Source organism: Polyodon spathula, chromosome 29 (assembly GCF_017654505.1).
Source record: "Polyodon spathula isolate WHYD16114869_AA chromosome 29, ASM1765450v1, whole genome shotgun sequence".
NCBI lineage: Eukaryota > Metazoa > Chordata > Actinopteri > Acipenseriformes > Polyodontidae > Polyodon > Polyodon spathula.
Genome location: NC_054562.1, coordinates 2,031,763 through 2,056,651, shown reverse-complemented (window position 1 = coordinate 2,056,651; position 24,889 = coordinate 2,031,763). Strand labels below are relative to the sequence as shown.

The window sequence follows — 24,889 nt, the reverse complement described above, 5'->3', positions numbered from 1 at the left end:
GTTAACGTGTCGCTTTCAAAACAAGAGCTGTCCTTCCCTCACATGTTCTCACTAGAGGACCACTCAATGGCGAGCCCCCACAACCAGCGAAAGTTTGTCCACCGACCGGAGCTCAAAAACCGTTGTCCCAATGAAAAAACGCGGCTCCCCGTGGCTCGAGTTCAGTTGTGGGGGACTTTTTTGCGCTATGACAAGTCTCGGATAAGTTCACCCCTATTTCTGCCAGACGATTTATTTATTATTAATAATAATTATAATAATAATAATAATAATAATAACCCTATGCAGTTCTCTTGACGTGTGAAAATGTAAGAGTGACAGACAGACAGAGGTGACGTTTTTAGCACTCGAACTACACTTCCCAGAGTTCCACACGGATACACGGTGGAACGAATCCTCGCGTTTAGAATGCTGTGACGTGCGTTTGCCCAGAATTCCAGAGCGGTGGGATAGGTTGTGTTCTAATAATTCCATTGAAAATAAACCATCATTTACAATTACAAGACTGACACTAAAATCTGGTGACGGTTTTACACAGACATATAAATCCTTAAAATACGCTTTTCACTTATAAACAATTATATACGTGACCCCCCCCTCCCCGCTGTGCACCAATGGTACAACCCTATAAGTGGGCGACGCCCGTCCGTGGGGATATACCACCCGGCGTGTCTATAGGGGTGTAACATTTATGTAAACACATTTGAAAGTAGAAGAAAACAACAAACACAGTTAAACAACATACCATACTAAATTACATTAATTACAATCCTATCTATACTTTCTGCGAAATCACGTTCGATTTCCCCTCACGTTTACAGAATAGCGTTAACTCCGCCCCCCCCACCCCTCACCCCCCCTCACGACGCGACTGCAGGAAGTCGTGTTTTGAAACAGAAACACAATCCTGGAAGAATCGAGTCGCTTTTAATAATCATTAAAAAAAAGCACCGAAGCCTCTGATAAAGGACGCGTCTGCAGCCGTGTTTACCGCCCGGTCGTTACCCCGCACTCGGGCTCATTGCGAGGGGACAGTGGCTCTGCGGTCCGGTTGCATTAATAATACTGAGCTGTGAGCAATTTAATTACCTTCTTACCATCGGTCACAGTGCCAGGGGGAAACGCGTTTATTATTATTATTATTGTTGTTGTTGTGTTGTTGTTGTTGTTGTTGTTGTTGTTGAGTGCTGTCACTTCATTTTAATAACAGCGATATTTCGTTCTAGTGGGTCTTGTATCATTAGAGTTTCGCTGCCAGCTGTTAATATTCTGCTCAGAAGTTCACAGCTTTTTGAAAGCTTGTGAAATTGTTTTGTAGATTTCCATTGTTCGGTTCCGTCTCGCTGGCAAGGTGTTTCTGATAGAGGGAAGGGCAATGAGTCCTTCTTGAAAAATTATACAATGATTGGAATTAAAAAAAATTCCAAACAGAAGCTCTGTTGACAGTCTTGTGTTGTCATAATAGGGTGTAACCCCCCCCCCCCCGGCATTCTTGTGATGTCACAAGAGGGGATTCCCAAGATAAGTGGGGGGGGAGGGGTCAGTGATCTTGTTAATAAAGCTAATAAGAGGTGAGAGAATGGATTTTAAAGATGGTCAGCGCTCCTGTAAAGGGAGGGGTCAGTGATCCTGTTAATAAAGCTAATAAGAGGTGAGAGAATGGATTTTAAAGATGGTCAGCGCTCCTGTAAAGGGAGGGGCCAGCGATCCTGTTAATAAAGCTAATAAGAGGTGAGAGAATGGATTTTAAAGATGGTCAGCGCTCCTGTAAAGGGAGGGGCCAGCGATCCTGTTAATAAAGCTAATAAGAGGTGAGAGAATGGATTTTAAAGATGGTCAGCGCTCCTTTAAAGGGAGGGGTCAGTGATCCTGTTAATAAAGCTAATAAGAGGTGAGAGAATGGATTTTAAAGATGGTCAGCGCTCCTTTAAAGGGAGGGGTCAGTGATCCTGTTAATAAAGCTAATAAGAGGTGAGAGAATGGATTTTAAAGATGGTCAGCGCTCCTGTAAAGGGAGGGGTCAGTGATCCTGTTAATAAAGCTAATAAGAGGTGAGAGAATGGATTTTAAAGATGGTCAGCGCTCCTTTAAAGGGAGGGGCCAGTGATCCTGTTAATAAAGCTAATAAGAGGTGAGAGAATGGATTTTAAAGATGGTCAGCGCTCCTGTAAAGGGAGGGGTCAGTGATCCTGTTAATAAAGCTAATAAGAGGTGAGAGAATGGATTTTAAAGATGGTCAGCGCTCCTTTAAAGGGAGGGGTCAGTGATCATGTTAATAAAGCTAATAAGAGGTGAGAGAATGGATTTTAAAGATGGTCAGCGCTCCTGTAAAGGGAGGGGCCAGTGATCCTGTTAATAAAGCTAATAAGAGGTGAGAGAATGGATTTTAAAGATGGTCAGCGCTCCTGTAAAGGGAGGGGCCAGTGATCCTGTTAATAAAGCTAATAAGAGGTGAGAGAATGGATTTTAAAGATGGTCAGCGCTCCTTTAAAGGGAGGGGTCAGTGATCATGTTAATAAAGCTAATAAGAGGTGAGAGAATGGATTTTAAAGATGGTCAGCGCTCCTTTAAAGGGAGGGGCCAGTGATCCTGTTAATAAAGCTAATAAGAGGTGAGAGAATGGATTTTAAAGATGGTCAGCGCTCCTGTAAAGGGAGGGGTCAGTGATCCTGTTAATAAAGCTAATAAGAGGTGAGAGAATGGGTTTTAAAGATGGTCAGCGCTCCTTTAAAGGGAGGGGTCAGTGATCCTGTTAATAAAGCTAATAAGAGGTGAGAGAATGGATTTTAAAGATGGTCAGCGCTCCTGTAAAGGGAGGGGTCAGTGATCCTGTTAATAAAGCTGATGAGAGGTGAGAGAATGGATTTTAAAGATGGTCAGCGCTCCTTTAAAGGGAGGGGTCAGTGATCCTGTTAATAAAGCTAATAAGAGGTGAGAGAATGGATTTTAAAGATGGTCAGCGCTCCTGTAAAGGGAGGGGTCAGTGATCCTGTTGATAAAGCTGATGAGAGGTGAGCTTTAGTTTGCTAAGTCAGATGTATTTATGTGCTGTAAAGGCAGTCTTGCTCTTTCATTGGCAGGCTGAGTTTGAGTGATGGAGAACCTTAGGGAGCTGAGCCAGTCGGAGCTGCAGGAGATCCTGGAAGACTCCCAGAAGATGGAAACCATGGTGATGGAATCTTCAGAGGTGAGAGGGAGGGGCCAAAAGTCTCTGTCTGTCAGTCTCTGTTACATTTTCACTCCTGTCTAGAGAACTGCATATATTATTATTATTATTATTATTATTATTATTATTATTTTCAATAATTTAGCTGGTCGAGACTGGCTGAAGCGTTGCAAAAAGTCACCCACAAAACTGGCTCGGTGCGGGGGGGGGGGGTCGCTGTTGATTGGTCCTCTCTTGTAAAGGTGAGGGAAGGACAGCTCTTGTTTTGAAAGCGACACGTTAACTGACTGGTTTACTAATACCTGCTGATCAATAAATACTGCTGATCAATACTTCTGAAGAACATAAACCAACTGGCAAGCTAACAATGACAGAGAGAGAGAGACACACACACTGACACACATACACAAGCACCTCTGAGTGTGTTGTGTGCGTGTGTGTGTGTGTTCCTTTGCTGTGGGTGTGTGTGTGTGTTGCTGTTGTGTGTGTGGTCATTGTGTGACTCTTACACACACAAACACACCACACACACACACACAAAGAGAGACACACACAGACACACAGACGCACACACACACAGCTAATGTGAAGGAATGCAGTGAACTTTCAGTCAGTAACTAATGCTGTCTCGACTCACTGGACAGAGCTGGAATGTCAGACTCCCGCTGCACAGCAGTGTGATCCAGTCCTGCTTTCACTAGGAGTTTAATAATCAGACTCCCGCTGCACAGCAGTGTGATCCAGTCCTGCTTTCACTAGGAGTTTAATAATCAGACTCCCGCTGCACAGCAGTGTGATCCAGTCCTGCTTTCACTAGGAGTTTAATAATCAGACTCCCGCTGCACAGCAGTGTGATCCAGTCCTGCTTTCACTAGGAGTTTAATAATCAGACTCCCGCTGCACAGCAGTGTGATCCAGTCCTGCTTTCACTAGGAGTTTAATAATCAGACTCCCGCTGCACAGCAGTGTGATCCAGTCCTGCTTTCACTAGGAGTTTAATAATAAGACACACCTGAGCTTGTTACCTAGACACACTGGGGGCTGATCAAGCTGGTAGTGAAACCTGGACTGGATCACACTGCTGTGGGATCATGTAAACTAACTGGAGGGGGCATGTCTCTGCCCTGTCCACAGGTTCAGGGCTTGCAGTTGGAGAAGGAGATGAGCCTGGCAGCCAATCGGAGCCTGGCTGAGCAGAACCTGGAGCTCCGCCCCCTCCTGCAGGAGAGGAAGGAGAGGCTGAGTGAGAGATACAGGGAGCTGCAGAGACTGGAGGCAGACTGCAGGGGGCGCTGTGAGGAGCTGGGTGAGACACAGTGGGGATCAGTGCTGTTATAGTTATCAGAGAGGTACAGGGAGCTGCACAGACTGCAGGGGGCGCTGTGAGGAATTGGGTGAGACACAGGGTGGGGATCAGTGCTGTTATAGTTATCAGAGAGGTACAGGGAGCTGCACAGACTGCAGGGGGCGCTGTGAGGAGCTGGGTGAGACACAGGGTGGGGATCAGTGCTGTTATAGTTATCAGAGAGGTACAGGGAGCTGCACAGACTGCAGGGGGCGCTGTGAGGAGTTGGGTGAGACACAGGGTGGGGATCAGTGCTGTTATAGTTATCAGAGAGGTACAGGGAGCTGCACAGACTGCAGGGGGCGCTGTGAGGAGTTGGGTGAGACACAGGGTGGGGATCAGTGCTGTTATAGTTATCAGAGAGGTACAGGGAGCTGCACAGACTGCAGGGGGCGCTGTGAGGAGCTGGGTGAGACACAGGGTGGGGATCAGTGCTGTTATAGTTATCACTTTCTCTCTCTCTCCCCCCTCAGAGAGTAAACTCAGCTCCTTCAGTCCAGACGTGCTGCTCTCTTTGCTGCAGACAGAGGGCGCCAAAATCGAGGAAGAATCAGAGGTGAGGATCTGAACTAAACTCTCAACCCTCTCTCTCTCCCCCCTCCCTTCTCCCCCTCCAGTCCCTGCCCCTCTCTCACCCCTACGGCATCAGGGAGAGGAGGGGGTTGTTAAGGGGAGAGGGGGAGGAAGGGGGAGAGTGACTAGTGCGTAATGTGACCCTCAGCGACAAAACAAGGGACACGACAAACGACAACTCCCCTAGTCGCTGGAGGGGAGTGTGAGAGTGACAGGGTTGGTGTTTGTTACCCTGTGCTGTTTGCTGTTGATATGCGTCACGTCTCAGCGACTCTCCCCTCACACTGATCTCCTCTCTCCACTCTCTCTGTGCTCTCTCTCTCCTCTCTCCTAGGGACTGCCCGACACTATTAATTAGCAAGAGGGCGCTCTCTCTCTCTCTCTCTCTCCTCTCTCTCCTCTCTCTCCCTCCTCTCTCTCCTCTCTCTCTCTCCTCTCTCCCCTCCTCTCTCTCCTCTCTCCCCTCCTGTCTCCCCTCTCTCTCTCCCCTCCTCTCTCTCTCTCTCTCTCTCTCTCTCTCCCCTCCTCTCTCCTCTCCTCTCTCTCCTCTCTCCCCTCCTCTCCTCCTCTCTCCCCTCCTGTCTCCCCTCCTCTCCCCCTCCTCTCCTCTCTCCCCTCCTCTCTCCTCTCCAGTCTCTTGCAGACCAGTTTCTCGAGGGCACGGTCTCTCTCGATAGTTTTCTTGAACTCTTCTCCACCAAGCGCTCGCTGGCTCACAAACGAAGAGTCCGAATTGAGAAGATGCAGGAGGAGCTGAGGAACCGGGCCTCGGCATTACCAAGACAACCCCCTGAGCAACCAGCGCCACGGCAACAGGAAGAGCAGACACCTCAAATCATACAGCAGCAACCCTGGCCAGAAAACACTCCGAACCCAGTTCCTCCACCTTCCCAGCATGCCCCCTTGCCCTACATGTCCCAGCATGCCCCCGGCCCCTCGGGGAGGGGGGAGCGAGGGGGTCCCCCCTCGCTCCCCATGCCCCGACAGCCTACGGCCCCTTCAGTCCAGCACCTTTCCCACAGCAGCCCGGGCCCCTGGTGATGCAGCCCCCCAGCCACGGCGCACCTCCCTACGGGCCGCCCTACACACGAGCCCTAGGCTTCCCCCCGTCCACGGGCCTGGGTATTTACTCGGGACCTGGGGCTCCCTCTCGGTGCCCGTACCCCCTCCAGCCCCCCTTTCCCAGCGGGCCCCCCCAGAATGGAGCCCCCTATCCTACCCAGAGCTATGTCTTCCCTCAGCAGCCCAGTTCGAGGCCCCAGTACAGGCCTGGGTATGGCATGCCTCATCATTACTCTTAAACACCAATCCCAATATCGGCTGACCTGAAGCGAAGTCACTGCAGCTTTTAAAACAGAAATTGATTGTTTTCCGGGATTCAGACACGGTTAGAAACTCACACTAGTCCTGCTGCTGCTGCTGCACCCAGTCCTGGGGCTCAGAGCTCCCCTCAATGAAGTCTAGTATTATTATTATTAATATTGCAATGATCAGGAGCCAGGAGTTTGAGCAGGGTTAGAAACTCACACTAGCCCTGCTGCTGCTGCTGCTGCACCCAGTCCTGGGGTTCAGAGCTCCCCTCAATGAAGTCTAGTATTATTATTATTAATATTGCAATGATCAGGAGCCAGGAGTTTGAGCAGGGTTAGAAACTCACACTAGCCCTGCTGCTGCATCCAGTCCTGGGGTTCAGAACTGAATACGTAGCTTATTGTCTGATGTACAAAATACACTAATAAATCCACAGGGCTGGGAATCAGACTCCTATTGCACAGCAGTGTGATCCAGTCCAGGTTTTACTACCAGCTTGATCAGCCCCAGTGTGTCGAGCTAACAAGCTCAGGTGTGTCTTATTATTAAACTCTCAGTGAAAGCAGGACTGGATCACACTGCTGTGCAGCGGGAGTCTGATTATTAAACTCCTAGTGAAAGCAGGACTGGATCACACTGCTGTGCAGCGGGAGTCTGATTATTAAACTCCTAGTGAAAGCAGGACTGGATCACACCGCTGTGCAGCGGGAGTCTGATTATTAAACTCCTAGTGAAAGCAGGACTGGATCACACCGCTGTGCAGCGGGAGTCTGATTATTAAACTCCTAGTGAAAGCAGGACTGGATCACACCGCTGTGCAGCGGGAGTCTGATTATTAAACTCCTAGTGAAAGCAGGACTGGATCACACCGCTGTGCAGCGGGAGTCTCGTTCCCAGCCCTGAAATCCTGAATCCCTAAATCTTTTTTTTTTTGTTTTCTTTTTAACCCCTGCTCTCCGGGGCTGTACTGGAAGCTCCCAGTTTGCGAGCCTCGCTCTCGGGGGAAGCTGTCACACCTTTTTTGGTGCAGGCTGTGTTTGTAGCCGAGCGCCCGCGCTGGGCAGACCGAGTTCATGAGGTGGCTGGGCGACCGTTGCTGAAAGATTTAGAAAACAGCTTCACTTTGTTTTGCTTGTCTCAAATAAACAAATAGAAGTGAATTATTATTTTATTATTATTATTATTAATTTGAAAGGTGATTTTTTAAAAAGTAAATATTTATATAGCACCTTTCACACAAACAGTGTGTTGAGATAGACAGGGGGGAGAGGGAGAGACACTGAGACAGACAGAGACGCTACATTCCCATCACAGGGCTACAACTGAAAGTAAGAGAGGGAAGGAGAAAGGGAGGACACTCTATAACACACACATTCACAAACACCCTGTGTCTCTTTCTCTCAGAGAGAGAGGAGTGGGACACACAGAGACCGCTGAGGTGAGAGACACAAAGGAGAGAGAGGAGAGGTTGTGGTGTGGTGTCGTGTGTACTGGGGGACATGTGCACACACACACCCCCTGTGTCTCTCTCTCTCTCTCTCTCTCACTCACACACACACACACGGACTACACACAGTGGGACACAGGAGAGTGGACCTTGTTCTCTCTCACACAACCATTCACAACAGATCCTCACAGAGACCCAGTGAGTGTGTGTTTGTTGTGGGAACACACAGACACTTCCTGTCTCTCTCTCTCTCTCTCTCTCTCACACACACACACACACACTGTGTGTCTCTCTCTCTCTCTTTGGCTGTAGGGGGAGAGAGAAGATGTGCGTCAATCACTCAGGTTGGGGCAAACAAACACCCCTGACCAGATAGAATAAAATACGGTTCTCTCTCACTCAAACACAGGGTGTGTGGGTGGAAAAGTACTGGCTATCTTGCTATGCCAGGCTGTGCAGTGGGAATATCTGTAAATGTTTTGGTGCATATTTGTAAATGAAAGCTGTAAAAAAATATATACATATACCGGTATATGTTTTTCAATAAATATATCTTGAGTTAAATATGTACAGAGTGTATTGAGTTATTGAGAGGATCAGAATCGGCAGAAAGGAGAAATTGCATGTGAGTCTATGTGTCTGTCTGTCTGTCTGTCTGCAGCTTCAGTGACACTAAACTCTTTTCAGAGTGTAGTAAACTAACACAGACACCAAGAAGAAGGGGTTATATTGCAGCATCAAACTGAACAGGATTGTGGGGCTCTGTCTGTCTGTCTTTCTCCGTCTGTCTGTCTGTCACACGATGCACTTTCTCACATTCGTTTGGGTTTGAAAACGAAAAAAATGAAACGGCATTTTTAAAAATCTATTTTTTTAATAGCAGGTTTTACACAAGCAGATCTATTTTTACAAGCAATCGCAGGGGAGTATTAATAAGAATCACGTAACTATCTTCAAAAGTCGTTTTCATCTCTTTCCTCCTCTCCTGTGTGTTTCTTTGCTTCAGTCGTTCTGATCGTTTCTGGCTTCCGTCGCTCCTCCAATCAGTCGAGTTTCTATCAGTTTAAAACATATTTTAAAATCTGCCTCCTGGCAGCTGAAAATTTGAAGAAAAAAAAAGTTTAGAAAGGAATTTGTCCAGTCCTCCCCCCCGTCCAGGTCCAGGGGGGGGGGGGGGTTCCCCCCGTCCCCGTCCCCGTCCCTGTCTATTATGGTACAGGACTGCTGTCTGTCTCCTCACTAAACTAACAGCAGTGTCCAGCCCACCATGTTCAAATGGACTCACCTGACTGGTTGAAAGCAAAGCAGGGTCACGACCTTTGTGACTAGTAGAAATCGTATTCGCTGTTTCCAGCAGAGGAATTCTCGCTCGTGATATTGACCATCATTCTCTCAAGCGCTGTGAAAAAAATACACATCCAGGCTTTAAAACCCATTCTCTCACCTCTTATTAGCTTTATTAACAGGATCACTGACCCCTCCCTTTACAGGAGCGCTGACCATCTTTAAAATCCATTCTCTCACCCCTTATTAGCTTTATTAACAGGATCACTGACCCCTCCCTTTACAGGAGCGCTGACCATCTTTAAAATCCATTCTCTCACCTCTTATTAGCTTTATTAACAGGATCACTGGCCCCTCCCTTTACAGGAGCGCTGACCATCTTTAAAATCCATTCTCTCACCTCTTATTAGCTTTATTAACAGGATCACTGGCCCCCCTCCCTTTAAAGGAGCGCTGACCATCTTTAAAATCCATTCTCTCACCTCTTATTAGCTTTATTAACAGGATCACTGACCCCTCCCTTTACAGGAGCGCTGACCATCTTTAAAATCCATTCTCTCACCTCTTATTAGCTTTATTAACAGGATCACTGGCCCCTCCCTTTACAGGAGCGCTGACCATCTTTAAAATCCATTCTCTCACCCCTTATTAGCTTTATTAACAGGATCACTGGCCCCTCCCTTTACAGGAGCGCTGACCATCTTTAAAATCCATTCTCTCACCTCTTATTAGCTTTATTAACAGGATCACTGACCCCTCCCTTTACAGGAGCGCTGACCATCTTTAAAATCCATTCTCTCACCTCTTATTAGCTTTATTAACAGGATCACTGGCCCCTCCCTTTAAAGGAGCGCTGACCATCTTTAAAATCCATTCTCTCACCTCTTATTAGCTTTATTAACAGGATCACTGACCCCCTCCCTTTAAAGGAGCGCTGACCATCTTTAAAATCCATTCTCTCACCTCTTATTAGCTTTATTAACAGGATCACTGACCCCTCCCTTTACAGGAGCGCTGACCATCTTTAAAATCCATTCTCTCACCTCTTATTAGCTTTATTAACAGGATCACTGGCCCCTCCCTTTACAGGAGCGCTGACCATCTTTAAAATCCATTCTCTCACCTCTTATTAGCTTTATTAACAGGATCACTGACCCCTCCCTTTACAGGAGCGCTGACCATCTTTAAAATCCATTCTCTCACCTCTTATTAGCTTTATTAACAGGATCACTGACCCCTCCCTTTACAGGAGCGCTGACCATCTTTAAAATCCATTCTCTCACCTCTTATTAGCTTTATTAAAGGGTACATCAGGACCTTTTATTGTATCATGTTACCTGTTCCCAGGTGTTGCTACAGCTGTTTACAGAAGGTGTGTGTGCTGTTTTAAATCTTTTTTTTTGGCAACATTTTGACCACTTTAAAATTGCATTCCCTGCCTCAAGATCCCATGTACCCACATGGACCTCTCAAAACTACATTTCCCATCATCCTCCTGCTCGCCGGTGAATCCATCTCAGTTACAGATGTGAGCAGGAGGATGATGGGAAATGTAGTTCCCGAGAGGTCCGGGCAGGTACATGGGAAGCCACCTTGGAGGCAGTGGAATGCAATTTAGATGTTTAAAAAATCGGTCAAGATGTAAAAAGAAAACATTTTAAATAACACCCACACCTTACCGAAACAGCTGTAGCAACGCGTGGGAACAGGAAACACAATCAGATAAGGCGGTCCTGCTGTCTCTGTAGGGGTCGCCCCCTCCCTGGTTACCTGGGTAGGCGGGGGAGTGTCTCTTGCTGGTGGGCGTGGCTGTGTACTCGTTTTCACTCTTCGGACCAGAGCAGGGTCTCGGACCGGGCTGAAGAGCATTCCGGTTTCGATGGAAGGACACTGAGAGAGAGAGGGAGAGAGAGGGAAATGGGGAGAGAGGGAGGGGGAGAGAAGATGGGGTGAGAGGAGAAAGGAGAGAGGAGAGAGAGAGAGGGGGCAGGGAGAGAGTAGAGAGGAAGGAGAGAGGGAGAGAAGAGGGGGGTGAGAGGAAAAAGGAGAGATGAGAGAGAGGGAGAGAGAGGGAGAGAGGGAGAGAAGAAGGGGGTGAGAGGAAAAAGGAGAGATGAGAGCGGGAGAAAGGAGAGGAAGGAGAGAGAGGAAGAGAAGAGGGAGGTGAGAGGAGAGAGGAGAGAGAGGGGGAGAGGAGAGTCAAAAAAGAAAAACAAATATCAAATAATATAATTCTCACGCCATTGCGGAGTTTTAGTTATTTGATCTTTCTGTTTATAGACTGAAGACACTGAGAAAGACTTCTCGTGGAAACGTTTGCCATTGAATTCACACTGAAGACACTGAGAAAGACTTCTAGTGGAAACGTTTGCCATTGAATTCACACTGAAGACACTGAGAAAGACTTCTAGTGGAAACGTTTGCCATTGAATTCACACTGAAGACCCTGAGAGTTGTTTTTCACTCACCACTCTGACTCTGTGTTGGTCCAATCCATTCCCTTTCATTCTTTCTGAAGACTGAAGACAAAAACAAATAAAAAATAAGTTAAAAAAACTACATTCTAGACTCAAAACAACCTCAGATTACTGAAACAGCACTCCTCAGTGATCGTGTTAATAAAGAATTACTGAAGAATGATTTTAAAGATGGTCAGCACTCCTGTAAAGAGAGGGGCCAGTGATCGTGTTAATAAAGCTAATAAGAGGTGAGAGAATTGATTTTAAAGATGGTCAGCGCTCCTGTAAAGGGAGGGGCCAGTGATCCTGTTAATAAAGCTAGTAAGAGGTGAGAGAATGGATTTTAAAGATGGTCAGCGCTCCTGTAAAGGGAGGGGCCAGTGATCGTGTTAATAAAGCTAATAAGAGGTGAGAGAATTGATTTTAAAGATGGTCAGCGCTCCTGTTAATAAAGCTAATAAGAGGTGAGAGAATTGATTTTAAAGATGGTCAGCGCTCCTGTAAAGGGAGGGGCCAGTGATCCTGTTAATAAAGCTAGTAAGAGGTGAAGAATGGATTTTAAAGATGGTCAGCGCTCCTGTAAAGGGAGGGGTCAGTGATCCTGTTAATAAAGCTAATAAGAGGTGAGAGAATGCAGTTCTTTCTCACCTTTTTTGAGTATTTTCTGGTAGATTTGGGGGCCGCATTTGATTGCTATTATAATGAGGATGGCAGCGCTCAGCACATAGCAGATCAAATCTTTTACTGTCTGACCGGTTTTGCTCTCAATGACCTCAAAGACTTCTTTATGACCTGAGAAACAGAGAAAGGAAACTCAGAACTGAAGTGGTAGAGAACTGAGACCGACACCAAGAAGAAGGGATTATACTGTAGCGTCAAACTGAACATGGATTGGTGGGGCTCTGTCTGTCTGTCTGTCTGTTAAGAAGGACGAAACTATAACTTGTAAAGAGTAGAAACTAACATACAGCACAAGAAGGAAGGGAGTATATTGTAAAAAAATGGTATAAACGTCATGAAAAAAATATTTCTCTATATAAACATCTTTATAGTTCGCTATACAAAAATTCCGCTCGAACCCCTATAAAAACTATCTCTCTAGTCTCTATATAAGGGACACCTCTCTGTCTCTCTATATAAGACTCTCTCTCATTGTCATCTCTATATAAAACCACTCTCTCTTCTAGTCTTACACACTAAAATATCTAATATACATTGGAAAAATGGATCAGGGTCCTGCTGTTAGGACTGGTTTTTTCAGCAAAATGCCAGCAGTTGTTGCAGCCCTGTACCGAGTTCTGCTGCAGTAGAGTCCGGAATCGGACCTTCACATCAGCCACTACCATTGAGGGTGATGTCTCGATGCCCACAGTGTTAGCTGCTGGCCTAGCTGTGTAAGCAGAGTCCGTCGATCAGATGCTGTGCAGAGGGCTGAAAACGTCCTGTGGGGGACGCTGACGTTTGTCCGGCACCACTGCTCCACAGCGGTTAGTTAAAAGGCCAGTTCGGGACTTGACCCTGCGTAGGGAGAAACGAAGGGCATATATAAAACAGCCTGTCGTGACGATATCGGATCCACAGCAGATATCCGGTAAGCCTCGTCAGTGACATATCCATTACCAGCATAACTAAACTCTTTTCAGAATGTAGTAAACTAACACAGACACCAAGAAGAAGGGATTATATTGTAAAAAAATGGTATAAATGTCATGAAACAAAATATTTCTCTATATAAAACACTCTTTCTAGTCTCTCTATACAAAAATTTCTCTCTACTCCTTATAAAACTCTCTCTCTAGTCTCTATATAAAACACTCTCTCTTGTCTCTCTATATAAGACTCTCTCTCTAGTCTCTCTATATAAAACACTCTCTCTCTAGTCTCTACATCAATACAATGTATAAATATACCTGTACAAATGACCAGGGCCTGGCTGCAGGACTTGGTTTTCAGAAAATGCCCGCAGTGTTGCAGCCCTGTCCAGTTCTGGCTGCAGTAGAGTCCGGATCGAACCTTCCCCTCAGCACTCCCATTGAGGGTGATGCTCTTCGCTCTCCCACAGTTTAGCTGCTGGCACGCTGTGTTAGCAGAGTCCTGACTCCAGCTGTCTGTGCAGACGGGCTGAAACGTCCCTCTGTGGAGGACGCTGACGTTTCCGGCACACTTGCTCCAGCCGTCGGTTAGTCTAAAGGCCAGTTCTGGACTTGACCCTGCGTAGGGAGAACGAAGAATATATAAACCAGCCTGTCAGTGACATCATCCACCCCAGCAATATAAACCAGCCTGTCAGTGACATCATCCATCCCAGCAATATAAACCAGCCTGGAGGATAAACCAGGAGAGAGGACATCCACCCCAGCAATCCATCCATCATCCATCCCAGCAAAGAACCAGCCTGTCAGTGACATCATCCAGCCTGTCCCCATCCCAGCAATATAAACCAGCCTGTCAGTACATTAAACCAGCCTGTCATGACATCACCACACCCCAGCACTAGACCAGCCTGCTGACATCATCCACCCCAGCAATATAAACCAGCCTGTCAGTGACATCATCCAAAGCAATATTATTATTATGTCAGTGACATCCATATTATTAGTTCATTATTATTATGACATCACCACCCCACCCCAGCAATATAAACCAGCCTGTCAGTGACATCCAGCCTTACCGTTACAGCAATATACCAGCTGTCTGGACTCATGCATGTCCTCTCCTCTAAATGGTCTTGGCACTGCAGGATAGTCATGTTATTCGGACAGGACACTCCCTGTATCTGTTTGTTGTTCCTGATCCAGGCAGGCTGGATATCCAAGGCTTCCTTACAGTTTAATTCCTGGCAGATAATGAAAGCTGTCTTGAGAGACCAGCTCCCCTCTCCACACAACCCCCTCCAGGAGCCGGAAAGAGAGACCTCCACTATCCCAGAACACCTAGCTGCATCCGAGCCAGACAGACGCACAGGCAGCAAGCTGGGAGTAACTGGGGGAGGAGAGAGAGAAGTGAGCCAGACAGCCTCCACACCCCCCCAGATTCTGCTCCTCTCAATAGCTTGTGAGCTGAAGAAGGTCCTGAGTGAGTTTCATCACAATCGGACGAGCGCTGCTCTAGAGAGGAGTGAAAATGTAAGAGTGACAGGGGACAGACAGACAGCCACCTCACAACACACCAACAGACACACACACACACACACACACACACACACACACACACACACACACACACACACACACACACACACACACACACACACACACACACACACACACACACACACACACAGACACACACACACACACACACACACACACACACACACACACACACACACACACGACACTCACACCAGACAGACACACACACACACACACACACACACACACACACACACACACACACACACACACACACAACACACACACACACACACACAACACACACAGACACACACACACACACACACACACACACACACACACACACACACACACACACACACACACACACACACACACACACACACACACACACAAACACACACACACAGACACACACACACACACACACACAGACACACACACACACACACACACACACACACACACACACACACACAGACAGACACACACACACACACACACACACACACACACACACACACAGCAGACAGCACTACACACACACACACACACACACACACACACACACACACACACACACACTCACCCTCACAGCTGATCTCTACAGGGCTGCAGCTATTCTCTTGTGTCAGGATTCCTTTACAGTTGGACAGAGGGACGCCTCTCGGGCAGCTGATACCAGTACTCCTGATCCCTCCTGCCCGGAATTCCTTCACCTCTCCGCACCCCACACTCCGACACACCTCCGAGGTGCGCTCCCAGTCCCACTGCTTTCCAGGGCACACTGGAAACCAGTACTCCCCATTCAGGCTCACCTCCACACTCCCAGAGCAGCGGCTAGCCTTGCCTTTCACACGGACGCTCAAAGAGAAACTTGAATCTAGAAATACAATGAAATTCAAACAATAAGGAAATGCTAAGCAACCATGCCAAATTTATTATTATTATTATTATTATTATTATTATTATTATTATTATTATTATTATTATTATGTATTGTTATTATTATTAAGAACAAATCAAAGTTGGAGAGTATAAATCTCATTATTAATTATTAAGTTCTACTAATAAACCCTTAATTAACCTCGTTAATAAATGCTTTATAGATATTTCTAGCTTGCTCTGCCTTATTCATGTAGCATCTATGAATCATTAATAAATGGTTAATAAATTCATCAGGAGACCTTATAATGCATTAATAACGGTGCTAATGAGGTGCTTTACAAATATGTCTAGCCTATTTGTTCATAGTTTATATGCTGTGTATTAATCATCTATAAAGGCTTAATAAAGACTTTATTACCTCTTAGCGGTCCGTTTATTCAGCGCCTGTCGGGTCCAATTTATTTTCGCTGTTATAAAAGTAATTTCATTCCCAGTAAAACAGGTTTAAAAGGCCCTGCATATCAACAGCACACTCAGCCCTGCATCTCCAGCCAAGCCCCACCCCTTGTTCGCTGTATAACAAGCAAACTTGTTAAATTTGCAGATGACACAAAAGTAGGAGGAGTGGCAAACACTGTTACAGCAGCAAAGGTCATTCAAAATGATCTAGACAAGATTCAGAACTGGGCAGACACATGGCAAATGACGTTTAATAGAGAAAAGTGTAAGGTACTGCATGCAGGAAATAAAAATGTACATTAAAAATATCATATGGAAGATACTGAAATTGGAGAAGGAATCTATGAAAAAGACCTAGGAGTTTTTGTTGACTCAGAAATGTCTTCATCTAGACAATGTGGGGAAGCTATAAAAAAGGCTAACAAGATGCTTGGATACATTGTGAAAAGTGTTGAATTTAAATCAAGGGAAGTAATGTTAAAACTGTACAATGCACTAGTAAGACCTCATCTTGAATATTGTGTTCAGTTCTGGTCACCTCGCTATAAAAAAGATATTGCTGCTCTAGAAAGAGTGCAAAGAAGAGCGACCAGAATTATTCCAGGATTAAAAGGCATGTCATATGCAGACAGGCTAAAAGAATTGAATCTGTTCAGTCTTGAACAAAGAAGACTACGTGGCGACCTAATTCAAGCATTCAAAATTCTAAAAGGTATTGACAGTGTCGACCCAAGGGACTTTTTCAGCCTGAAAAAAGAAACAAGGACCAGGGGTCACAAATGGAGATTAGACAAAGGGGCATTCAGAACAGAAAATAGGAGGCACTTTTTTACACAGAGTATCGTGAGGGTCTGGAATCAACTCCCCAGTAATGTTGTTGAAGCCGACACCCTGGGATCTTTCAAGAAGCTGCTTGATGAGATTCTGGGATCAATAAGCTACTAACAACCAAACGAGCAAGATGGGCCGAATGGCCTCCTCTCGTTTGTAAACTTTCTTATGTTCTTATGTTCTTATTTATCACATCTCTCTTAATAACTGTGTTATAGAGTGTTAATAAAGCGTTATAGATGGTTTATAACCATGCAATAGCCACAGACAGAATTGCAGTTTTACCCTTTGCAGTTTTACTGACTGGATGAAGTATTCATCCCTCTATGGGAAACTCAATAAACCCATTTGCTCGCGCGTTGATTCCAAAACGAGAAAGGCTGTCCTTCCCTCGCCTTTACGATCGACCTGTCCTTCCCTCGCCTTTATAACTGAGTACCAGCCAGCGGAAATTAACCTCCCGCACTACAGACCGGAAGGAAATTCTGCTCCGGCCGACGGGAGGGCTTGTCAGCTCCTTTCAAGATGCCCAAGACTCTAGTCTTTGCAACGGTGCCGCGCGGCTGCTTAGAGAAAGAACGGCAATTAAATCATTGAAGGAAAAAAACACATTCGAGACGGACTTACTCTGACAGTGGATTTTGGCGACCCTCCCCTGAGCGCAGACAGCCGGCTGCAGAATCAGATGGGTTGCGTTGATCGGCTTCGTCAAATTCCACGTGGTTCTTAAGCCTGTCTCTTTCTCGTCCAGGGAGGGGTCTAGACTCTTCAACTTTCCGCACCTCAGATCTGCACAAACCTTCCTCGCCTTCTCAGAATCCATCGATTCGTAGCACACTAGCCCATTCTTTCCTAGGCTGGAAACCTGTAGGATTCCAGCGCAGGAGTTTCCACTCCAGCCGGACAGGGTATAATAGATAGGAACGGCTAGAGGTTAAGAAAACAAACCAGCCTGTCAGTGACATCATCCACCCCAGCAATATAAACTAGCCTGTCAGTGACATCATCCATCCCAGCAATATAAACCAGCCTGTCAGTGACATCATCCATCCCAGCAATATAAACCAGCCTGTCAGTGACATCATCCATCCCAGCAATATAAGGGTAAGGAACACCAATGAAGGGTTTAATGGGAATCTGTTAAGTGGTGTTGAAGACCTTCTCTAGATAAGTGAACGAGGCATCCCGGTAAAGTCTATTAAAATGATTTACAGTGTGAGGAATAACAGACAGACAGGCAGACAGACGGACAAACAGACAGACAGACAGCCTCCACACACCCCCAGATTCTGATCCTCTCAATATGTTCTGCTAAATAATGTTCACAGCAAGTGAAAAAAGTGATTTACCTGCTGTGTTTAATGAAGCTTTCGGACCTTGGGAAATGATACCTGTCAAAAAAACAAAATAAAACAAGAAGAATTCATTCTAATTCTCAAGACTTGATCAAATCGACCGCTCACGTGTCCGGTCGACCAATCTGCTGTGTTTTTACTGTGGGACAATTTTATAAGGGCTAGCTTACCTTAATATGCTTTACCAGACCTCTCTGTGCTTTACAATGCTTCCGTATGCTTTACCAGACCTCTCTGTGCTTTGCAATGCTTCCCAATGCTTTACCAGACCTCTCTGCGCTTTGCAATGCTTCCCAATGCTTTACCAGACCTCTCTGTGCTTTACAATGCTTCCCTATGCTTTACCAGTCCTCTCTGTGCTTTACAATGCTTCCTTATGCTTTACCAGACCTCTCTGTGCTTTGCAATGCTTCCCAATGCTTTACCAGACCTCTCTGTGCTTTACAATGCTTCCCAATGCTTTACCAAACCTCTCTGTGCTTTACAATGCTTCCCTATGCTTTACCAGTCCTCTCTGTGCTTTGCAATGCTTCCCAATGCTTTACCAGACCTCTCTGTGCTTTACAATGCTTCCTTATGCTTTACCAGACCTCTCTGTGCTTTACAATGCTTCCTTATGCTTTACCAGACGTCTCTGTGCTTTACAATGCTTCCTTATGCTTTACCAGACCTCTCTGTGCTTTGCAATGCTTCCCAATCCTTTACCAGACCTCTCTGTGCTTTACAATGCTTCTCTGTGCTTTACCAGACCTCTCTGTGCTTTGCAATTCTTCCCTATACTTTACCATACCTCTTATGAAGTTATTATTATTATTATTATTATTATTATTATTATTATTGCCTTCTTAATGTACGGCAATTGAGCTGCCATTTTTTGATAGGATTTCTGCTCCACCACTTAGAGAAGGGGACTTGATACCAGGAGGTTGAAATCCCAGCTCAGCCCCTGACTCACTGTGTGTGTGTGAGAGACCCTGAGCGAGTCACTGAACCTCCTTGTGCTCCGTCCTTCGGATGAGACGCCAAAACAAACAAGGTCCTATTGGAAGAGACTCTGCAGCAGCCCCTGACTCACTGTGTGTGTGTGTGAGAGACCCTGAGCGAGTCACTGAACCTCCTTGTGCTCCGTCCTTCGGATGAGACGCCAAACAAACGAGGTCCTATTGGAAGAGACTCTGCAGCAGCCCCTGACTCACTGTGTGTGTGTGAGAGACCCTGAGCGAGTCACTGAACCTCCTTGTGCTCCGTCCTTCGGACGAGACGCCAAACAAACGAGGTCCTATTGGAAGAGACTCTGCAGCAGCCCCTGACTCACTGTGTGTGTGTGAGAGACCCTGAGCAAGTCACTGAACCTCCTTGTGCTCCGTCCTTCAGATGAGACGCCAAACAAACGAGGTCCTATTGGAAGAGACTCTGCAGCAGCCCCTGACTCACTGTGTGTGTGTGAGAGACCCTGAGCAAGTCACTGAACCTCCTTGTGCTCCGTCCTTCGGACGAGACGCCAAACAAACGAGGTCCTATTGGAAGAGACTCTGCAGCAGCCCCTGACTCACTGTGTGTGTGTGAGAGACCCTGAGCAAGTCACTGAACCTCCTTGTGCTCCGTCCTTCGGAAGAGACGACGCCAAACAAACGAGGTCCTATTGGAAGAGACTCTGCAGCAGCCCCTGACTCACTGTGTGTGTGTGAGAGACCCTGAGCAAGTCACTGAACCTCCTTGTGCTCCGTCCTTCAGATGAGACGCCAAGCAAACGAGGTCCTATTGGAAGAGACTCTGCAGCAGCCCCTGACTCACTGTGTGTGTGTGAGAGACCCTGAGCGAGTCACTGAACCTCCTTGTGCTCCGTCCTTCGCATGAGACGCCAAACAAACGAGGTCCTATTGGAAGAGACTCTGCAGCAGCCCCTGACTCACTGTGTGTGTGTGAGAGACCCTGAGCAAGTCACTGAACCTCCTTGTGCTCCGTCCTTCAGATGAGACGCCAAACAAACGAGGTCCTATTGGAAGAGACTCTGCAGCAGCCCCTGACTCACTGTGTGTGTGTGAGAGACCCTGAGCAAGTCACTGAACCTCCTTGTGCTCCGTCCTTCAGACGAGACGCCAAACAAACGAGGTCCTATTGGAAGAGACTCTGCAGCAGCAGCGGTTGTTGATGATGCAGAGTTCACCCCCCTGGTCTCTGGAAATCGCTTTGGATAAAAACATCTTCTAAGTGACTAAATAATAATAATAATAATAATAATAATAATAATAATAATAATAATAATAATAATTCTGAAAAGGATAAGTAGAATAAATTCAATACAATTCTATAGAGCCTTACATCTCAAGGATCCCAATGCTCATCAGTCAAAAATAAAAAATATATTGAATGAAAAAAAATCTTTATTAAAAAAAATGTATTCAAAAAAGAGACAAAAAAAAAAAATTCTAAAATTAGCTATAAACAAGATTATTATTATTATTTTTTTTTTTTAATCTAGTTTGTAAGAAATTGAGCTAGTGGAAAAAAGGTCGCAGAATTGGCATTGAAAAATAAAATAAACTTGAAAACGTGAACAGCTGAGACAAGAATCGGATTTTACAAAAATCAAATAGAAAAGGTTAAAATTAGAAAGAATCAGATCCACTTATGAAAAGAACTCTGTCCGGTTTTTTTTTTTCGGTTGCCTGGGTGTGAGATCTCTGCTCTGCACCCCGGTGTCTCTCGGAATGAAACTTCAGCAGCGTGTAAAGAATCGCTGGGTGACAGAAGACAGCAGCACAGAAACCAGATCGAGTTTGAAAATAACACTTTACAAGCAGAATTTCGAGAGCACCGCGACGCGCTCCGAATTTACCCGGCGCTTTGCGGACAGGTACAGCCCGGGTCCAAACGCGTTCTGCCCCTTAGAATTTCAGAATTGAGCCGTAATAAAAAATACAACAAAATAACTATATCAGCATAATTTAGGGATTTTATTTAACATTGGGTAATCAAAAAACTACAACAAGATATCGCACAAATAATAATCTCCCGGAAGCCATAAAGTAGCACACTAGTATCTCATGTCAGATATTAGATAGAGAGAGAGAGAGATAGAGAGATGGATAGATTGATACTTTTTTTTTACTTTTTGAAAAAAAAAATGTAACAATTAAATAGAATACACAAAATCTAGGTAGATAGATAGATAGATAGATAGATACTTTTTTACCTTATGAAAAAACTTTCTTTAACTTTTAAATAGAATACACAAAATCTAGATAGATAGGTAGATAGATAGATAGATAGATAGATAGATAGATAGATAGATAGATAGATAGAAAGATACTTTTTTACCTTATGAAAAAACTCTTTAACTTTTAGATATAATACACAAAATCTAGATAGATAGGTAGATAGATAGATAGATAGATAGATAGAAAGATACTTTTTTACCTTATGAAAAAACTCTTTAACTTTTAGATATAATACACAAAATCTAGATAGATTATAGATAGATAGATAGATAGAAAGATAGATACTTTTTTACCTTATGAAAAAACTTTATTAACAATTAAATAGAATACACAAAATCTAGATAGATAGATAGATAGATAGATAGATACTTTTTTACCTTATGAAAAAACTTTCTTTAACTTTTAAATAGAATACACAAAATCTAGATAGATAGGTAGATAGATAGATAGATAGATAGATAGAAAGATACTTTTTTTTACTTTTTGAAAAAACTTTATTTAACAATTAAATAGAATACACAAAATCTATATTTCTAAAACAGATATTGTCACGAAATCAATTCAGATCCACCCAAGGTGAACAAAACAATACAAAAAATACTGTGGACACATAAAAATTCACCTTACAGATTCTCTTCCAGATCACCATCCTTAACAGCACACAACACACTGTCTACACACCAGGCTTCCTCAAACATTGCTATATTACGCATTGCTTTATAGAAATTAAAATTCAGTCTAACCCGTGTTAATACAAGCATTCTAAAAATGACAAAAGGATCAGTATTTAAAACGTCATTCACTTTGTTTTTTCTGATCTTTAAAATTGCTAGTCTGGCCTGTCCAATAATAAAATTCACCAGCTGGATTGAGTACTTTCTCGTTTTGCAATACTTAAAACCAAAAATAAAACACACCTCAGAGAACACAAAACCCAACCCAGCAAGCAAATCCTTCAGAGCAGCAAACAAAGGTTTTAATCTGGTGCAGAACACAAAGCAATGGTAAACATTCTCCCTCTGTGAGCAAAATGGACAGGAATCTTTCAGCTCGGGGTTTATGATGCTCACAGAGGAGTTAACGGCAATGATAGTGTGTAAGATCCTCCACTGCAGAGCCCCCGATCTTTTTGGCAGTGGTGGCTTATACAGGGTTCTCCAAGCTGGCACTATCTGTTCCCATAGATAGATAGATGGATAGATAGATAGAGACAGACAAATAGACAGATAGATAGATGGATAGATAGATAGATAGATAGATAGATAGATAGATAGATAGATAGATAGATAGATAGATAGATCTAGATAGATAGTCTCACTGGAGTTTAAAAGAGGATTTCAATCAATTGAAACTCGGAGTAAATTTTTTTTAAAAAGGTTTCAGTTATTAAATTATTCAAAATCTATGATTTTAATAATAATTTTCCCTCATTAACATATTAAATTTCACCCCCTCTATATAGAATGAACTCCCTCAGCTTCATAGAGTCCAGTGAAAGCTGCTGAATAATGTTCCCTTGTTATCATATTGAATTGCACCCCCTCTATATAGAATGAACTCCCTCAGCTTCATAGAGTCCAGTGAAAGCTGCTGAATAATGTTCCCTTGTTAACATATTGAATTGCACCCCTCTATATAGAATGAACTCCCTCAGCTTCATAGAGTCCAGTGAAAGCTGCTGAATAATGTTCCCTTGTTAACATATTGAATTGCACCCCCTCTATATAGAATGAACTCCCTCAGCTTCATAGAGTCCAGTGAAAGCTGCTGAATAATGTTCCCTTGTTAACATATTGAATCAAACCCCCTCTATATAGAATGAACTCCCTCAGCTTCATAGAGTCCAGTGAAAGCTGCTGAATAATGTTCCATTGTTAACATATTGAATTGCACCCCCTCTATATAGAATGAACTCCCTCAGCTTCATAGAGTCCAGTGAAAGCTGCTGAATAATGTTCCATTGTTAACATATTGAATCAAACCCCCTCTATATAGAATGAACTCCCTCAGCTTCATAGAGTCCAGTGAAAGCTGCTGAATAATGTTCCCTTGTTAACATATTGAATCAAACCCCCTCTATATAGAATGAACTCCCTCAGCTTCATAGAGTCCAGTGATTTTATTAATAAAAGCGCACTTACCGACAGCGTTGCACATGAGCAGAAATACACAGCGGTTTAATCTTGATGTCATTCTTGTGTCATTCAATATATAAGTGTATAAATCCTCTCGAAGCTAAATTGTTATTGTTTGAATTAATTGTGTTGATTATTTGTACTGTTATTATTACTTTTGGGTTTATGTTTACAGCGTTAGATGCGTTCTTGTAACTCAAGAAAAGACAAGACGCTTTTGAACAGCATCCGCTCTGAGGAGAGAGAGAGAGAGAGAGAGAGAGAGAGAGAGAGAGAGAGAGAGAGAGAGAGAGAGAGAGAGAGAGAGGAGAGAGAGAGATTTGCAAAAGCAACGAATTTCCTTTCAGCGCAAGAAGAGAGATGAAAGAGAGGAGGAAGAGAGCGGCAGACAGAGAGAGATTGTAGGCATTACTGAGAGGGGGCGAGAGAGGGGGAGAGAGAAGAGGGAGAGGAGGAGAGGGAGAGATTGTAGGTAGTTACTGAGAGATAAGGGAGAACAGCAGATGGAGGGAGAGAGAAAGGGGGAGAGATGTAGATAGTTACTGAGAGAGAGAAAGAAAAGGGGGAGAGAAGGGAGAGGGTGAGAGGGAGTGATGGTGTAAAAAGGGAGAGGGGGAGGGGGAAGAGAGAAGGGGAGGTGAGAAGAGTTGAACAGAGGGTAAAAGAAAAAGAGAGAATTAGATAGAGGGGAGGGAGGGATAAAGATTAAAACAGGAAGTGAGTGGAATGCTTTCTTACTGCATCTTGTGAAGCGCTTTGTGAGGGTGGTCCACTGTGAAAGGCGCTATATAAAAATAAAGATTGAGGGGGGAGAGGGAGGGAGAGCGAGGGGGAGAGGGAGGGAGAGAGAGGGAGAGAGAGAGAAACAGACATGGAGAGAGAGAGATACTGAGACAGTGAGAAATAGACAGAGTGTGTGTCTCTGTCTTTGTCTCTCTCCCCCTCGACAGTTCCCTGTTGAATGGAGAAGGAGAGACAATCAGGGTCCCAGAATAGCGCAGCTCTGTATGTTTAAATGCACAGCTCTCACAATCTTACACAAAACAGGAAACCACCCTGAGGTGACAGGAAACCCAACTGTGACAAACAAGAAGGCCACAGCCACTGTGTGTGTGTGCGCGTGTGTGTGTGTGTGTGTGTGTCAGTGTGTGTGTGCGTGTGTAAAACCTGAGACTGCCATTATAAAGGTTTTCCACAGCAAAGTGTAATAAAGCACAGTGAAAGCATTGTAAAGCACGTAGAGGCATGGTAAAGCACAGGGAAGCATTGTAAAGCAAA

At 44.7% G+C, this 24,889-nt stretch overlaps 2 protein-coding genes across 2 annotated transcripts in view; one reads left to right on the top strand and one right to left on the bottom strand.

Moving 5' to 3' along the window:
- The first annotated feature begins 869 nt into the window (after positions 1-869).
- On the top strand, positions 870-6,125 carry vps37c (VPS37C subunit of ESCRT-I). Its single transcript, XM_041231953.1, has 5 exons — positions 870-1,072; positions 3,081-3,187; positions 4,301-4,472; positions 4,985-5,067; positions 5,718-6,125. The coding sequence occupies exons 2-5, from the start codon at positions 3,095-3,097 to the stop codon at positions 6,123-6,125; spliced, it is 756 nt and encodes a 251-aa protein (XP_041087887.1). The 5' UTR covers positions 870-1,072; positions 3,081-3,094.
- Positions 6,126-8,718: 2,593 nt separating this feature from the next.
- LOC121302131 (scavenger receptor cysteine-rich type 1 protein M130-like) overlaps positions 8,719-24,889 on the bottom strand; it is an 18,645-nt gene continuing 2,474 nt past the window's right edge. Inside the window, exons 2-12 of the mRNA XM_041231952.1 lie at positions 18,250-18,291; positions 17,528-17,827; positions 15,312-15,605; positions 14,257-14,567; positions 13,904-13,907; positions 13,496-13,795; positions 12,234-12,377; positions 11,595-11,645; positions 10,897-11,016; positions 9,128-9,241; positions 8,719-8,938 (exon numbers count right to left, since the gene is read on the bottom strand). Coding sequence (XP_041087886.1) covers positions 9,168-9,241; positions 10,897-11,016; positions 11,595-11,645; positions 12,234-12,377; positions 13,496-13,795; positions 13,904-13,907; positions 14,257-14,567; positions 15,312-15,605; positions 17,528-17,723 — 1,494 coding nt within the window. The 5' untranslated portion in view covers positions 17,724-17,827; positions 18,250-18,291 and the 3' untranslated portion in view covers positions 8,719-8,938; positions 9,128-9,167. The remainder of the gene's footprint in view (positions 8,939-9,127; positions 9,242-10,896; positions 11,017-11,594; positions 11,646-12,233; positions 12,378-13,495; positions 13,796-13,903; positions 13,908-14,256; positions 14,568-15,311; positions 15,606-17,527; positions 17,828-18,249; positions 18,292-24,889) is intronic.

Coding starts and splice junctions, on each gene's coding strand:
- vps37c (XM_041231953.1), top strand. CDS start 3,095: ATGGAGAACCTTAGGGAGCTGAGCCAGTCGGAGCTGCAGGAGATCCTG. Junction 4,473..4,984: donor GGGGCGCTGTGAGGAGCTGG/GTGAGACACAGT, acceptor CTCCCCCCTCAG/AGAGTAAACTCAGCTCCTTC. Junction 5,068..5,717: donor AAATCGAGGAAGAATCAGAG/GTGAGGATCTGA, acceptor TCTCCTCTCCAG/TCTCTTGCAGACCAGTTTCT.